Below are 16,799 nucleotides of genomic sequence, written 5' to 3' on the forward strand. Positions count from 1 at the left end.
TCGATGTAAGGTGTGCCTATTTTTTTGGACACCCGGTCTTGCAAGAATGTTAAATAAAATATCTTGCTCCTTCGGAACTTGACTCGACTAAATTGTTTGACTGTGAGCTGCGTTTCTCACAATCACTGGCTGGATTTGACCAATAGGTTTATTGCTCTTGTTTGGGAAGTGAGGGTCTCAGCAGAGTTTAGGATTATGAGGGCAACAGATACTTTTGGGTTTTTAGTCTTTGAGGGACTAAGTGCTTACTGTTAATTTGCTAAAGTGTAAGATTGGTCTTTGTAGTGTTCTATTATTTTCTTCTACTTTAAAAAATACTCTTATTTTGTTGTTTAATGAAAGAGAGATCTGGGTTTTAACTTTTCGCAAAAGATTTTCATAAAAATCCATAAAAAATGCACTACGGGGAACCAGTATTTCAGTTTGGATCACACACAGAACATCAGCAGGGTTTCGTAACATATAAAGTTGATTTGATTTATCGTCACATGTATTGGGATCCAGTAAAAAGTATTGTTTCTTGCAGGCTGCACAGACAAAACATACCATTCATAGAGTACATGGGGGGGCGGGAAGGAAAGGAGAGTGTGTGGAATGCAGTGTTAAAGACATAGCTAGAGTGTTGCAAAAGATCAACTTAATAAGGTTGGGCCTTATTAAGTCTGATGGCAGCAGGGGAGAAGCTGTCCTCGAGTCAGTTGGTATGTGATCTCAGACTTTTGTAACTCTATTCCACTTTCTTCCATTGGGAAAAATAATGCCCAGGATGCATAGGGTCTTCGATTATGCTGGTTAGTTTTCCGAGGCAGCAGGAAGTGTAGACAGAGTCAACGGATGGGAGGCTGGTTTGCATGATAGACTAGGCTACATTCACAATTCTTTGCAGCTTCTTGTGGTCTTGATTGGAGCAGGAGCCATACCAAGCTGTAAAAAGGATCCAGAAAGGATGCTTTCTATGGTGCGTCGGTAAAAATTGGTGAGTGTTGCAGCAGACATACCAAATTTCCTTAGCCTCCTGAGAAAACAGAGGTGTTGAGGGGCCTTAACTATAGCATCGGCATGGAGGAACTAGAACAGGTTTGTGGTGATCTGGACATCTAGAAACTTGGAGCTCTTAACCATTTCCACTTCATCCCTGTTGATGTAAACAGAGACATGTCCTCCATTACGCTTCCTGAAGTCGATGACTATCTCCTTCGTTTTACTGATGTTGCGGGAGAGATTTTTGTCATCACACCATTTCACCAAATTTTCTCTCTCTTTCCTGTATTCTCTCTCATGGTTGTTCGAGATCCAACCCACTACAGTGGTGTCATCGGCACATTTGAAAATAGAGCTGGAGTGGAATTTGGCCACATAATCATATGTGTATAAGCAGCAAAGTAAGGGGCTGAATTTGCAGCTTTGCAGGGCACCAGTGTTGAGGATAATTGTGGAGGTGTCGCTACCTATCCTTAACTGGGGACTCTTGGATCAAGATTTTCAAAAAAGCATAACTATTTTAGTATATAGAGAGTTTGACTTTTTAAAAAGCAACTACTGCGAGAAATGGGGAGAGTAAGAACTTGTTATTCAAAGTAAAAGACTGCAGAAGAAATGGCTGTCGTTCCAGTGAGGCAGAACCCTTAGGAGTATTGGTAGGCGAAGAGATCTGGGTGTACAGGTACACAGGTCACTGATAGTGGCAACGCAGGAGGAGAAGGCATAAGGCATGCTTGCCATCATTGACCAGAGCACTGAGTTTAAAACTGGCAAGTCATGTTGCAACTTTATAGAATGTTAGTTCGGCTGCACTTGGAATACAGCATTCAATTCTGATCGCCACACTACCAGAAGGATGTGGAGGCTTTGCAGAGGCTACAGAAAAGATTTACCAGGATGTTGCCTGGTACGGAGGGCATTAGCTACGAGGAGAGGTTGGAGAAACTTGTTTGTTCTCACTGGAATGACGGAAGTTGAGGGGTGACTCAATGGAATTTTATAAGATTTTGAGAGGCATGGACAGAGTGAATAGTCAGATGCGTTTTCCTAGGGTGGAAGAGACAATTACGAGGGGCACAGGTTTAGGGTGCAAGCGGCAATGTTTAAAGGAGATGTATGAGGCAGATTTTTTTACAAGGTGGTGGTGGGAACTCATTGCTGGGGGAGGTAGTGGAAGTGGATACGGTAGTTATTGTTAAGGGACATTCTTGACAAATATATGAATAGGATTGGAATGGGGGATATGGTCCCCGGAAGGATAGGGGTTTTAGTTAAGTTGGGCAGCATGGTCAGTACAAGCTTGGAGAGCCGAAGGGCCTGTTCCTGTGCTTTAATTTTCTTTGTTCTTTGTGCAAACATATTTGGAAGTGGATAACATAACCGTGGCAAAATTGAAAATTGTGCCCAAGGCTAAGCTGATGGAATTGGCAGATAAATGGGCGCTATATTCAATTGCAGTGTTAAAGAAACCCCAGATTGTCACAACACTAGCAGAGCACTTACACTTGCCAGGAATGTCGGACAAACTCATTTCTCTTAAAAGTGAGACATTGAAATTAGTATGCATTTAAGCTGAAAGAGAAAGGGAAACAGCAAAATTAGAAATGAGAATTGGAACTAGGAAGAGAAGACAGATTTTGAAATGGAATTCTAAACGTTGAACTTAGCAACGGCAGAAAGAAAAAAGGATAGAGTTATTTTAAACTTAGAATGCAGCAAATTAGAGACACTAGAGCAGAGAGAGTGAAAAAGCGACCCGAGACATGAACCTAATAGAAAGATGTTTAAATTCGCTTCCAAAATTTGAGGAGATGGAGTAGAAACATTCTTTATATTTTTTGAAAAGAATCATAGAATCCCTACAGTAAAGACGATGACCATTTGGCCCAGTGAGTCTGTACTGGCCGCAATCCCACCCAGGCCCTATTCCCATAACCCCACACACTAATCCTGTTAATTCCCCTGACACTTGGGTCAATTTAATATGGCTAATTAACCTAACCCGCGCATCCTTGGAACTGTGGGAGGAAACCCATGCAGACACAGGGAGAACGTACAAAGTCCACAAAAGATAGTCCCCAAGACATGAGTCAAATCCAGGTCCTTGGCGTTGTGAAGCAGCTAAACAACTAAAATGGCCAGAAGAGAATTGGACAATTTGTTACGTAAATTTGTGGGTAAGGCTACTGAAATATACATATTTTTGGGTGAGGAGAGGTCAAAGGATTATGAGAAAGCCAAAAGAGCTAGCATATACTGAGTTAATTCCAGAGACATACAGGCTAAAGTTTCAAAGCGCTAGTAAACGTCTTGGGCAAACTCATTAGAATTAGAAAGACTAAAGGAAAGCTATTTTGATCTTTAGATACGGGCTATAAAGGTCTCAAAAATATTTGAAGCCCTCAGAGAGATGATGGTTTTAAAAGAATTTAAAAATTCAATATTCTTAATTATTAGGAAACAAGTGGAGGAGCAAACAGTTAAGACTACTGGATAGTAGCAGAGAGCTGATGATTATAAGAACATAAGAACATAAGAAATAGGAGCAGGAGCAGGCCATCTAGCCCTTCGAGCCTGCCCCGCCATTCAATAAGACCATGGCTGATCTGTCGTGGCTCAGTTCCACTTTCCCGCCCTCTCCCCATAACCCTTAATCCCTTCTCTTATCAAAAACCCATCAACCCGCTTCTTAAAAATATTTAGCGAGGCAGCCTCCACCACTTCAACGGGCAGAGAATTCCAGAGATTCACCACCCTTTGAGTGAAGAAGTTCCTCCTCAACTCCGTTCTAAACCGCCTCCCCTTTATCTTGAGGCTGTGCCCCCTAGTCCTACTGTCTTTTTTGAGCGGGAAGAGTCTCTCCACCTCTATCCTATCCATCCCATTCATCATCTTATACGTCTCAATGAGATCTCCCCTCATTCTTCTAAACTCTAACGAGTACAAGCCTAGTTTATTCAGCCTCTCCTCATAGCTCAATCCCCTCAACTCCGGTATCAGCCTAGTAAACCTCCTCTGCACTCCCTCCAGGGCCAAAATATCCTTGCGCAGGTGCGGCGCCCAAAACTGCACACAGTACTCCAGCTGCGGCCTCACCAATGCCCTATACAGCTGCAGCAAGACCTCCCTACTTTTATATTCAATCCCCCTCGCTATGAAGGCCAGCATCCCATTCGCCTTCCTGACCACCTGCTGCACCTGCAAGCTGGGTTTTTGCGACTCATGCACAAGGACCCCGAGGTCCCTCTGCACCGTCGCCTGCTGCAGTTTTTCGCCACGTAAGTAATAGTCCTTCCTACCATTCTTCCTACCAAAGTGGACCACCTCACACTTGCCAACATTAAATTCCATTTGCCATTTCCTGGCCCATTCGCCCAGCCTATCTAGATCCTTCTGCAGACTCTCCACACCCTCCGCACAATTTGCCGTTCCCCCAATCTTGGTGTCATCAGCAAATTTCGACACCCTGCACTCGGTTCCCTCCTCCAGATCATCTATATAAATGGTAAATAGCTGAGGCCCCAGCACCGACCCCTGGGGCACCCCACTAGTCACCATCCGCCAATCCGAATAGCACCCATTGACCCCCACTCTCTGCCTCCTATTTGACAACCAATCCTCTATCCACGCTAACACCCTACCCCCAACTCCATGTCCCCTGACCTTTTGCAATAACCTCTTGTGAGGTACCTTGTCAAACGCCTTATGAACTGTCTAAGGACAGAACTCTCCATTCACCTGACGAAGAATTTAACCTCGAAAGCTTGTGAGTTTACTATCAAATAAACCTGTTGGAATTAAACCTGGTGTTGTCAGACTTCGTACTGTGTTTACCCCAGTCCAACGCCGGCATCTCCACATCATGATTATGAACTGGCCTATAGAACCACATCTATTCACTGTAATTATTTTAAATCCAATAATGATAGAAAATGGAAAGAGGGAGTGGCTGAAACTCAGCGTTCGCCATCACAGAGAAAAGACAGTGTGAAAGAGTTTCACTTCTTCCGAAAGACGAGGGTTAGATGTTACTGTTACAATAAACTGGGCCACATTAAATCAGAATGCTGATTACCAGAACCATAGAAAACCACAGCACAGAAACAGACCTTTTGGCCCTTCTTAGCCATGCCGAACCATTTTTCTGCCTATCCCACTGACCTGTACCTGGACCATATCCCTCCATACCCCTCTCATCCATGTACCTGTCCAAATTTTTCTTACATGTTAAAAATGAGCCTGCATTTACCACTTCATCTGGCAGCTCATTTCACACTCCCATCACTCTGTGTGAAGCACCCCCTGCTAATATTCCCTTTAAACTTTTCCCCCTTCACCCATAACCCATGTCCTCTAGTTTTCTTCTCCCCTAGTCTCAGTGGAAAAAGCCTACTTGCATTCACTCTAATCTATACCCATCATAATTTTATACACCTCTATCAAATCTCCCCTCATTCTTTCTACGCTCCAGGGAATAAAGTCCTAACCTATTCAACCTTTCTCCGTAACTCAGTTTCTCAAGTCCCAGCAACACCCTTGAAAACCTTCTTTGCACTCTTTCAACCTTATTAATATCCTTCCTGTAATTAGGTGACTAAAACTGTACACAATACTCTAAATTTGGCCTCACCAATATCCCATAGAACCTCACCATAACATTCCAACTCTTATACTCAATATTTTGATTCATGAAGGCCAATGTTCCAAAAGCACTCTTTATGACCCTATCTACCTGACCCTACTTTTAGAGAATTATGTGTCTGTATTCCCAGATCACCTCTGTTCTACTACACCTTTCAGTGTCCTACCAGTTACCGCGTATGTTCTACCTTGGTTTGTCCTTCCAAAGTGCGATACCTCACACTTGTCTGCATTAACCCCCATCTGCCATTTTTCAGCCCATTTTTCTAGCTGGTCCAAATCCTACTGCAAGCTTGGAAAACCTTCCTCACTGTCCACCACACCTCCAATCTTTGTATCATCGACAAATTTGCTGATCCAATTTACCACATCCAGATCATTGATATAGATGACAAACAACAATGGACCCAGCACTGATCCCCGTGACACACCACTAGTCACAGGCCTCCACTCAAAGAAGCAATCCTCCACTACTCACTGTCTTCTTCCATTGAGCCAATGTCTAATCCAATTTACTACCTCTCCATGTATACCTAGTGACTGAACCTTCCTAATTAACCTCCCGTGCGGGACCTTGTCAAAGGCTTTACTGAAGTCCACGTAGACAACATCCACTGCCTTCCCTTCATCCACTTTCCTGGTAACCTCCTCGAAAAACTCTAATAAATTGGTAAAACACGACCTACCACGCACAAGGCGCATTACTACGCATTAAAAGGGAAAGCCAATTGTAGTCAATCTTGAAAGGGAAAAATGAAATCAGAGAATGCAAAACAAGAAAATTGGTTGGATTTATGTAGTCAGTGAGCGCCTAGTGAAGATGAACATGGGGGCAAAGTCCATCATGCAAACCAATCTCCCATCCATTGACTCTGTCTACACTTCCCACTGCCTTGGAAAAGCAGCCAGCATAATCAAGGATCCCACAAGCATGCTCTCTTCCACCTTTTTCCATTGGAAAAAAGATATAAAAATCTGAGAACATGTAACTGACTCAAGAACAGCTTCTTCCCTGCTGCCATCAGACTTTTGAATAGACCTATCATCTATTAAGTTGATATTTCTCTTCACTATCTCTACCTGCAACACCATATTCTGTACCCTCTCCTTTCCTTCTCCCCTATGTACAATAAATGGCAGAACCATCAGCAGCATAGAGATCTGGGAGTACAGGTTCACAGGCCCTTAAAAGTGGCAGCATAGGTGGAAAAGGTGAAGAAAACATACGGCATGCTTGCCTTCATCAGCCAGGGCATCAAGTATAAAACTTGGCAAATTATGTTATAGTTATATAAAACGTTGGTTAGGCCATATTTGGAATACTGTGTCCAGTTCTGGTCACCGCACTATCAGAAGACTTTGGAGGGAGTACAGGAAAGCTTTACTAGGATGTTGCCTGGTAAGGAGGCTGTTAGCTACGAGGAGCAATTGAATAAACAGGATTGTTCTCCCTGGAAAAACAGAGGCTGACGGGTGACTTGATGGAAGTTTATAAAATTATGGAGGTGCATATAGAACATAGAACATAGAACATTACAGCGCAGAACAGGCCCTTCGGCCCACGATGTTGCGCCGACCAGTTAAAAAACAATGAACAATTGGAAGCTTTTTCCCAGGCGAAATGACAGTCATAAGGGGGCTAAGTTCAAGGTAAGAAGGGAAAAGTTCAGTAGAATTGTGGGGTTTAATTTTTACAGAGGATGCTGGGGGCCTGGAATGCACTACCAAGTGAAATGGTTGAGGTAGACACGTTAGCGACATTTAAGACTTATCTGGATAGGCACATGAACAGGCTGGGAAAAGAGGGAGTTGGTCTAGATAGGGCACAGACTTGGTGGGCTGAGGGCTTGCTCCTGTACTGTACTGTTCTTTATACTCTACAAACAGTATGTTTTGTCTGTGGAGAAAAGAGTGGGGAGGGGGAGAGAAGAAAAATAAAGAGGGACAATAAAGGAAAGGTAGAGAGCAGTTAAAAATTAAATAAAGGGGTCGAGGTATGGTGGAGCTAATCACTCGAAGTTGTTGAATTCCATATTGAGACCAGAAGGCTGTAACTTGCCAAGCCAGATGAGATGCTGTTCCTCCAAGTTGCGTGGAGAACATTGTCCTTCTTTATTTTTCTTTCCCCCTATTTTATCCCCCGCTTTGCTTCCCTTTTACCTCTCTCCCACCCATCTCTCCATATCTTCATCTGTCACAGTTTATTCTGATTTCAGCTTCTCTGCTGTTTGGCCATTCACACCTTCTATTCTCTCTACTGACTGCCATTAGCATCTGTTAGCGCTTCCCTTTGTTTTCATGGCTGTGATTCACCTTTCATTATATCTCCCACTTTCAATGCATTTTAGCTTAGACATAGGGACTTCTGGAGTCAAAACGTCAGCTCTTTTCCCTTCTTACAGATGTTGCCAGACCTGCTGAGATTCTCCTCTTAGTATTTCTGCTCTGCGTTGGACAGTTGATCTCAGTTCAGGGGGTTAACTTGTTAATGTTCTGTTCAGCAGACAAATGGATCTGGCACTGACCACTTCTAATGGCAATGTGCCACAGCTAGAGGCCTTGCCAATGCAAATGGAAAATACTATAATAAAATCAGTCTGTCACTTCTGTAACAATAACAACTTAGTCAAGGTCAGCGTAAAACATGCATCACTATGAACATGGCCCATATGCAGTCAGAATGGCTAAAAAGGTGTTATTTATGTTATTTACACTAATAATTTTAAGTTAATGACTGAAGTGCAGGAAATGTCATGCAATCTGCGGTGTTTCTACTATTTTTGTAAATCTTGTCAAACTAAGTGACTAATCACCATACAACATCTCCAGCACATGGAAATTTGACGGCAACATGCCCAGAATTTCAAACACAAGTTAAAAGAATGTGTTGTGGGAAATCTGGGCAGCATGGTAGCACACTGGTTAGCATTGCTGCTTCACAGCGCCAGGGACTTGGGTTCAATTCCTGCCTTGGGTCACTGTCTATGTGGAGTTTGCACATTCTCCCCATGTCTGCATGGGTTTCCTCCCACGTTTTGAAAGACGTGCTGGTTAAGTGCATTGACCCAAACAGGCGACGGACTGTAGCAACTAGGGGAATTTCACAGTAACTTCATTGCAGTGTTAATGTAAGCCTTACTTGTGACTAATAAATAGTTTTTTTTTTAAATTTCAGAGTCAACTCCTGATCCAAGTTCATAACACAGTTGAACCAAACACTTCACTAACAGTGTCTGACAGCGCTGAGACTCAGTACTACATTCAGCTCAATGCCAAACCAGTGTCAGGACATGACCAATATTACTATGGGCTGGAATTCTGCAAAATGGCAGAGGGTCAGATTCCCACTCCATTCCTACTGGCATGCCTGAAAATTATTTCAATCCTATCTTGTCCCACCTTTGATTTTAACCAGGCAAGATTCAGGCAGTATAGCGTTTCTCCGGGGTCTAATGTCAAGGGCACCTAGTTGGATTCAACAAGGCTATGCCCCATTTTTATGGCATTAGCTGCTGTAAACCAGGTAAATTAAGCATCCAGTCAGGTTTAACGATCTTTGACAGCCAAGAACCATGTATCATTGAATCCCTACTGTGCAGAAGGAGGCCATTCAGCCCAACGTGTCAGCACCAACCACAATCCCATCCAGGCCCTGTTTCTGTCACCCCACAGATTTACCCTGCTAATCCTCCTAATACTAGGGTCAATTTAGCATGGTCAATCCACCTAACCCGCACATCACAAAGTCGGAGGTGTGGTAGATAGTGAGGAAGGGTGTCATAGTTTGCAGGGAGACTTGGACAGGTTGCAGAGCTGGGCCGAGAGGTGGCGGATGGAGTTTAATGCGGAGAAGTGTGAGGTAATTCACTTTGGCAGGAATAACAGATGTGTCGAGTATAGGGCTAACGGGAGGACTCTGAATAGTGTGGATGAACAGAGGGATCTAGATGTATGTGTACATAGATCCCTGAAAGTTGGGAATCAAGTAGATAAGGTTGGTAAGAAGGCATATGGTGTCTTGGCGTTTATTGGTAGGTGGATTGAATTTGGGAGTCGCAGCGTCACGTTGCAACTGTACATAACTCTGGTGCGGCCGCAGTTCTGGTCCCCACATTATAGGAAGGATGTGGAGGCTTTGGAGAGGGTGCAGAGGAGGTTTACCAGGGTGTTGCCTGATATGGAGGGGAGGTCCTATGGAGGAGAGACTGAGGGATTTGGGGTTGTTTTCGTTAGAAAGAAGGCGGCTAAGAGGGGATCTTATTGAAACAGATAAGATGATTAGAGGTTTAGATAGGGTGGACAGTGATAGCCTTTTTCCTCGGATGGAGAAAGCTAGCACGAGGGGGCATGGCTTTAAATTAAGGGGGGGTAGTTATAGGACGGATGTCAGGGGTAGGTTCTTTACCCAGAGGGTGGTGAGGGATTGGAATGCCCTGCCTGCTGCAGTTGTAAATGCGCCTAGTTTGGGGGCGTTTAAGAGATCCGTGGATAGGTTTATGGATGGAAAGGGATTGGTTTAGGTTAGAGGGTCATTGTTTTTTAACTGGTCGGCGCAACATCGTGGGCTGAAGGGCCTGTTCTGCGCTGTAATGTTCTATGTTCTTTGGACTGTGGGAGGACACCCATGCAGATACTGGAGACTGTGCAAATTCCACAGTGACCTGAGGCCAAAATTGAACCCGGGTCCTTGGCGCTGAGAAGCTGCAGTGCCAGGAACTCAGGTTCGATTCCCAGTACACAGTACCACTGTGCCACCTTGTCGCTAAATGAGTAGAATTTTGGAGGTGTGGGGTTGGGAGTTTTGGGGAGTTCCCTGGGGGTCAGTTGAAGTCTGTGAAATCGTTACCTAGAAGTTAGATGTGGCTTTAATTCTTCTAACATTTTCTGGGTATTGATTGATGTATCAGATTGTGATTTAAAATTGTATTTTCAGATGGCTCTGTGCAGGGTAATTGCCCAGAAGTTCCCAGGCTGTGCAAGCCTTACCTGGAACCTCCAAGGGTGGGGTGGGATAGAATGGAGTTGGGGGGGTGGAAAATGAGGGGTGCCTCAATGCATCTTTGTCTGTCCCTCAGTTACACTGCTCTGGAGCTTGGTAAATTATGGCCCAATGAGTTTGACCAGAGTGTACATATTTTATTATCCAAGCTTACAAATACACACTAACTTCATTGGTTGTTGTGTGACACATGCATCCCTAGTTTAAGTAGTATGTTGGACATATCCACATGTTGGATACACGTCAGCAATTCAACAGTAGAGCACAAAATAGGAATACCTCTGGAGTTCTTCTCCTAACCTCTCTGATCCATCTTCTGGAAGAACTTTGTACAAATCATTTTCCTCTAGTTTCCTTTTGTTTCCAATTCGAAACAGTGGATTTAGCCAACTGCAAAGTGAAAAATAAAAAGATGATTCCATTTACAATGATCACAATTGAATTGTGTCTGTCTTAATCATGCATGTGCTCTTTTCACACTGAGTTAATCTATGTAAGTAAACAATTCAACGAACATAACTATACTTGTTTAGCATTCCATCATGTTCTCACAACATCCATCAGCCATGAATTACTTTGAGGTGTAATAATTGCAGGTATATAGGCAGACTTTGAGAGGAAACTTTGCACAACATGATTCCCATAAATTACAAGTTAACAATGAATCTCTTTAGTTGACTGCGGCTGAGGAATAAATAGTGACTAGAACACTAGGATATTTCCCCATAATTCCTTTGAAATATGCCATGAATTGTTCATGTTCAGCTGAACAGGCAGATGGTTTGAAATCGCAACACTTGTGACAAGGCAGGTCATAAATCAGTATTGAATGTGAGTGTCAACCTTCTAATTTGGGCCGAAGCTTGAACTTCTGAATGTGTGATAAGAGAGACACCAGTCAGTCAGCTGAGACATATCCAATATAAAGCAAACAGAATGCCAGTGTATTTGTATAAAATCCTGGTTAGGCCTTACTTAGAATACATTCCAGTTTTGGTTCACATGCTTAGTAACTATAAGCTCTGGAAAAGATTCAGTCAAATGAACTAGTTTAAAAGTCCTTGGTTATCATTATAGCTGAGAACTGAGTCTTTTTACACAGACATACGTTTCAGGGAGACTTTAATCATTTTAAGTATTTAAATTAAGGGCTGACACTACGTTGGTGTGGGCACCATCTGTAGTAAAAAGTAGAACATGTTCGAAACACTAGTCAGGTAACATCAGAGAGAAGAAAAATAGAAATGTTCTGATGGAAGGTCACAAACCTGAAACGTTTAACACTCTGTGCTGGCCTAACTCGATGAATGTTTTCCCCAGCATTTTCTGTTTTTATTTCAGATTTCCAGCATTTGCATTACTCTGTTTTTCACTGAATGTTTAAAAGGCTGTCTTAGTGTTTCAACATTTTATGCTTTTCATATGTCTAGCATCCACTTCATTTTGGCTACCAGGATTTATATTAAATCAGTTAAGGGGCTATGCATTTAAGGCAAGCAAGTACAGAATAGATTTTAGAAGATTCTTCTGTACACTAAGGATTGCCAATACCGAAGAAGTGCAATTGGTTCATGGGCTGGATATTCTGCCCACCCACAGGCGGGGAAGTATGCATGTGGACTCCTAAAGTAGATAAAGCATTGTGCCAGTGGCATGCTCACTACTGGCCTGTCTGCCACTAGACCACCGGTCCTTGCCACAATTTTAAAAGCAATGGAAAAGGCATTGGGTTGGCCGTCTGCCCATGGCCTATTTGAGGACCTTACAATGACTGAATCCCTACAGAGCAGAAAGAGGCCATCAGGTCCCTCGAGTCCGCACCACCTCTCCAAAAGAGCATCTTACCCAGGCCCCCTACATCATCCTTGAAGCCCTACGAATTAGCTATGGCTAATCCACCTAATCTACTCATCTTTGTGGCACGAAGGGGCAATTTAGCGTGGCCATTCCACTTAACCTGCACATCTTTGGACTTAAAGTGGACAATCGCCTCATCCCAGTGTTGCTCAGACATCACATGCTGCAGGGCAGGTCAGTACATCAACGTGCAGCCCGACAGGTTTGACCCAGCAAACTGCTAGCCAGTGAAAGGGGGAGTGTCTCCTTTCTGCTCCTCAATGCCAATCGTCAGCCAGTCCCCCCCATCCTTCCCCTGCTTTCCTCTCTCTCTCCTGGTTCTCCTGCACAACATACTCCATCACACCCCCTTGTCAAGACCTGTCCCAAAGAGATCCTGGGCTTGCCGGTAAGTCATGATACATTTCTGCTCGTACTGTAAAGCTGTCAGCCTCAGAGTGATCAGCAGCTCTATGAGGTGTGACTTCCTCTGGAAGTGCATTGGAAGCCTCGCTTATAAGAATGAAAGGCCCTCAACTGGAAAATTAAAGCTAGGCAAGCTGAAGGTGGATTTGCTCCTGATTTTTACATTGGAGTGTGGGGGGTCCACCTCACTGTATAATCTAGACGCATTTGTGAGGATAGACTTGCTGCAAAAACTTATAAAGAACTGCTTGAGTATTTACTGTTACTAGTATCACTGCATACGAAGGGCAACTTGGAGCTTTCTCACACTGATTGCAATCCCGAGCTAATTTTGATCGGCTTCTATACTGCCGTTATTCTGTGAGGATAACGATTACTTGACAAATACTCAATGCTCAAAAAAATTACAAGATTTAGTCCCAGGCATCCCACAATGTCAGGCACCAGAGGAAGGCAGAGAAAGTGGTGATAACAAAGTGAAAAAAAATTCAATGAGGCACGATCTGTAGGAGCTGGGGAAGCAACTGCATTTGGCAACGATGAAGGCAAATGAGGTAGTACTGTAAGCAAGGTGCTGCAGCAAATATTGAGGTCAATTATTAATAACTGGAGTGGAGACATATCTTCTCAATTCTTAGTAACTGGGTTTTAGAGTAGAAAAACTAGGCTTGGACCAGTTGCCAGCTGCTTGGGCACAGTAGGGAGAAAAAGAGGATTTGATTTACACCATGTTCTCAATAACATCTTTACCTGCTGAGGGATGTTTGTTTTGTAACTGCTGCTAGGCAGCACTTATTAATAGAGTCAGAAACTGTGAACTAACTCAGTCATTTGGATTAGATTCTGAGCTCAAACAATTCCCCTTTATAAAGGATCTTTTTAAAAGCATGGATTTAACGTTCTTTTCCCAACGCACAAAATTGACATTACCAACACAAAGGTTCTTCGGCTGGAACTTTGAAATCTTATAAAAAGACACATTAATTAAACAATGATAGGCAGGCAACCAGGCCATAAGCTTCTAAAGCACTAGTACGAAGAACTTAGAAATCTGATCTATAAACAGAATTATTTTAAAAATCAATGCTTTTCTGCAAATATAACCATACATAAAGTATCAAGCTTAAATTAAAGTTAACCCATTAAAAATTAAGGGGACGAGGTTCCAACCTCACCACGCTGATCCAGGATAATAACGTGCAGGCCTAAAATTTGGTTTCACGCCTGGAACCAAACAGTTTGCAATCATTCCAGTCCCTTTCAAATGGAACTGACCAGATCGCACCCAGAAAGAATGCAAAGCAATTAGCCTCTTTAAAACAGCATTAAAATATGCATAGCCTATTTAACACTGGATTCTCCCATCTCCTGGATCTTCTGTCTTTGGGTACAATGTGGGAAAGGTGAGAATCGCTACTAGTCTTCACGGGCAGAGACCAGGCATGATGGCCACGCCACAGGGGGCTCAGAGACCATTGAAACTCCCAGACTGTCAGGGGCCTGGCCAGACTGTGCCCTTTGGGCAGCACCCACTGGGTGCTCAGATGCCCTGGCTGTGCCCAGGCACCCACCACTGCCCACCTGACAGCAACAGATGGGCAAAGCAAGTGTGCCAGGTGCAGTGTCAAGGGGGTGGAGCTATACAGGGCAGGGGGGGCTATGCAGGATGAGGGGGGCATGTTGGGGATGGCATATTGGGGGTCAGGCAGGGAGTTCCATCAGGAATGCCCCAATGACAGAAACCCACGTCAGGGAGGAGTAGGGGAGGGAGGGGGTGGGGATAAAATTGTCTCACGGAGATCAGGGCACTGTCGCAAAACGGTGCCCAAGCACTCTGCAGCCAGGCTCACTGGTGTGTGTTAGACCCCTCTCCATTCTTGTACCCACCCTTGCCGGGCAGTATCAACATGCAATGCACCACTCTCTCAAAACGAGACTGAGTGTGGTGGGGAGCATGCCTGATGACTGGCACAGGCTGCTCCAGTTTTCTTGGAATTATAAGTTTCTCGAGTTTTGGGGGTGAAGTTGCACCTTAGGTTTTTTAAATAAAGAAAAGTGCAGTTGGTCGATTACATGATTCAATATGGTGGGAATTGTTACTGCTCAGATACCATTTGTCATTCCCTTCAGTAAGCTGAGCTCACTCAGGCCATAAATACAAGGTAACCTCAATTCACATAATATCACAACACTCAGTTAAAAGCATGCAGGCCAAGGGGATCAGGATAAAGAAAGCAATATCTCTTAAAAAGCTGCTGTTTTCTCTCAGAAATATCCTTATGCGAACTGGCTGAAGCATTAACAAAAACAAACTCGTTTCTTTCAGTGAATGTGTTGGAGGTGAGTTGAGGAATGTCTTTACGGTCAACCTTTGAAACAAGAGCTAACTTGCAGCCTGAAGAGTAAGGAGATGGTGGGTGGGATATATGCCCAAACTCAACGGAGCTTAAACAGTCCGCTGAATTTTTTGGCTGCGTCTGCTACGATTCCTGGGGCAGCAATTCAGGAGATTTTCAGGCAGTGTCTGGATGAAGGATTGCGGGGCTGATCTTACCAAAATTCAAACTTAAAATTCTTAGCGTCGGACAAATGTGAAAAATGGAGAGAATCACATCCATTTTTTTGGGCAAGCTCTCAGATGTTATCTTATGGCACTGAGGGGAAAAAAGAGAGGCAAAATCTGATTCTCACCAGTAGGGGGAGTGAGCAGAGCCTATTCACACTGGGAAGTCAGTGGCTGAGCTGTAAGGGTGCTATTGCACATACATCCTAATCTCCCAATGCACTGGGAGAACTGTCAATTCCCATTCCTCCAGCTAACTGCCATTGCAGAGGACACCTCCACCTCCCTGTCATGGTCCCGCCCCCATCATGGGCCCACCCCTTAGGCCCCATCCCTTGGCACTGTCCAGTGCCTGGTGGGTAGTGGCAGAGAGACAGGCAGAAACTGTCAATGCCAGGCTGTCAGTTGCAGAATAGCACTGCCCAATCCTGTACCGAACCATCCAGTGCCCCAAATGGGCTATGATGTGGGGCAGTGCTATGCAGGGAGGCTGTGAAGGAGTGGGACATTAAGTGGCATGAAAGGGGATCCATTGAGACGGAGGGCCCCAATACAAGCAATCCATGTCGGGAAGGGGGTGTCCCAATGTCCACTGGGGTGGGGTTGGTTGTGGTGGTCTCCTGGTGCACAGACATCATGGTTTTCTTCCAAAACAGTGGCCGATCACTTTGTACGTCCCCCACCCAGCAGAAGCAATACCATCTCACCACTGACCCTAAAAAGCGACTGAGCGTGGGACAACTGTAATCCAAAAATTATCCGACCGTGCTACTCACTGAAGTCTGAGACCTGCTAGAAAATAGGTGTCTCTCTTTCTCTCTAGAGGTGTTAAAAAGCTCGGGGACTGGCACCCATAGAATCCCTGCAGTAAGAGGCCATTCAGCCCTTTGAATCCATATCGACCACAATTCCATCGAGGCCCTTTTCCCATAACCCCACACATTTACCCTGCTAATCCCCCTGAAATTAGGGTCAATTTTGCATGGCCAATCCACCTAACCTGCACATCTTTGGACTGTGGGAGGAAACTGGAGAACCTGGAGGAAACCCACAGGGACGGGGAGAACGTGCAAACTCCACACAGACAGGCCGGAATTGAACCTGGGACCCTAGCGCTGAGGCAAAACTGCTGACCACTGTGCCACCATGTTGTCCATAAAAATATATTTTTTTTGAAGTTTATTTATTATTCACAAATAAGGCTTACATTAACACTGCAATAAAGTTACTGTGAAATTCCTCTAGTTGCCACAGTCCGGCATCTGTTCAGGTCAATGCACCTAACCAGCACATCTTTCAGAATGGGGGAGGAAACCGGATCACGTGGAAGAAACCCACGCAGGCACGGGAGAA

The 16,799-nt window shown here is 44.2% G+C and overlaps 1 protein-coding gene across 1 annotated transcript in view; it reads right to left on the bottom strand.

The window, feature by feature from the left end:
• abcc4 (ATP binding cassette subfamily C member 4 (PEL blood group)) overlaps positions 1 to 16,799 on the bottom strand; it is a 411,789-nt gene that overhangs the window by 361,652 nt on the left and 33,338 nt on the right. The window contains exon 2 of the mRNA XM_080198151.1: positions 10,901 to 11,011. Coding sequence (XP_080054277.1) covers positions 10,901 to 11,011 — 111 coding nt within the window. The remainder of the gene's footprint in view (positions 1 to 10,900; positions 11,012 to 16,799) is intronic.

This window comes from Carcharhinus amblyrhynchos, chromosome 10 (genome assembly GCF_965287045.1).
Source record: "Carcharhinus amblyrhynchos chromosome 10, sCarAmb.v2.hapA, whole genome shotgun sequence".
Classification (NCBI taxonomy): Eukaryota; Metazoa; Chordata; class Chondrichthyes; order Carcharhiniformes; family Carcharhinidae; genus Carcharhinus; species Carcharhinus amblyrhynchos.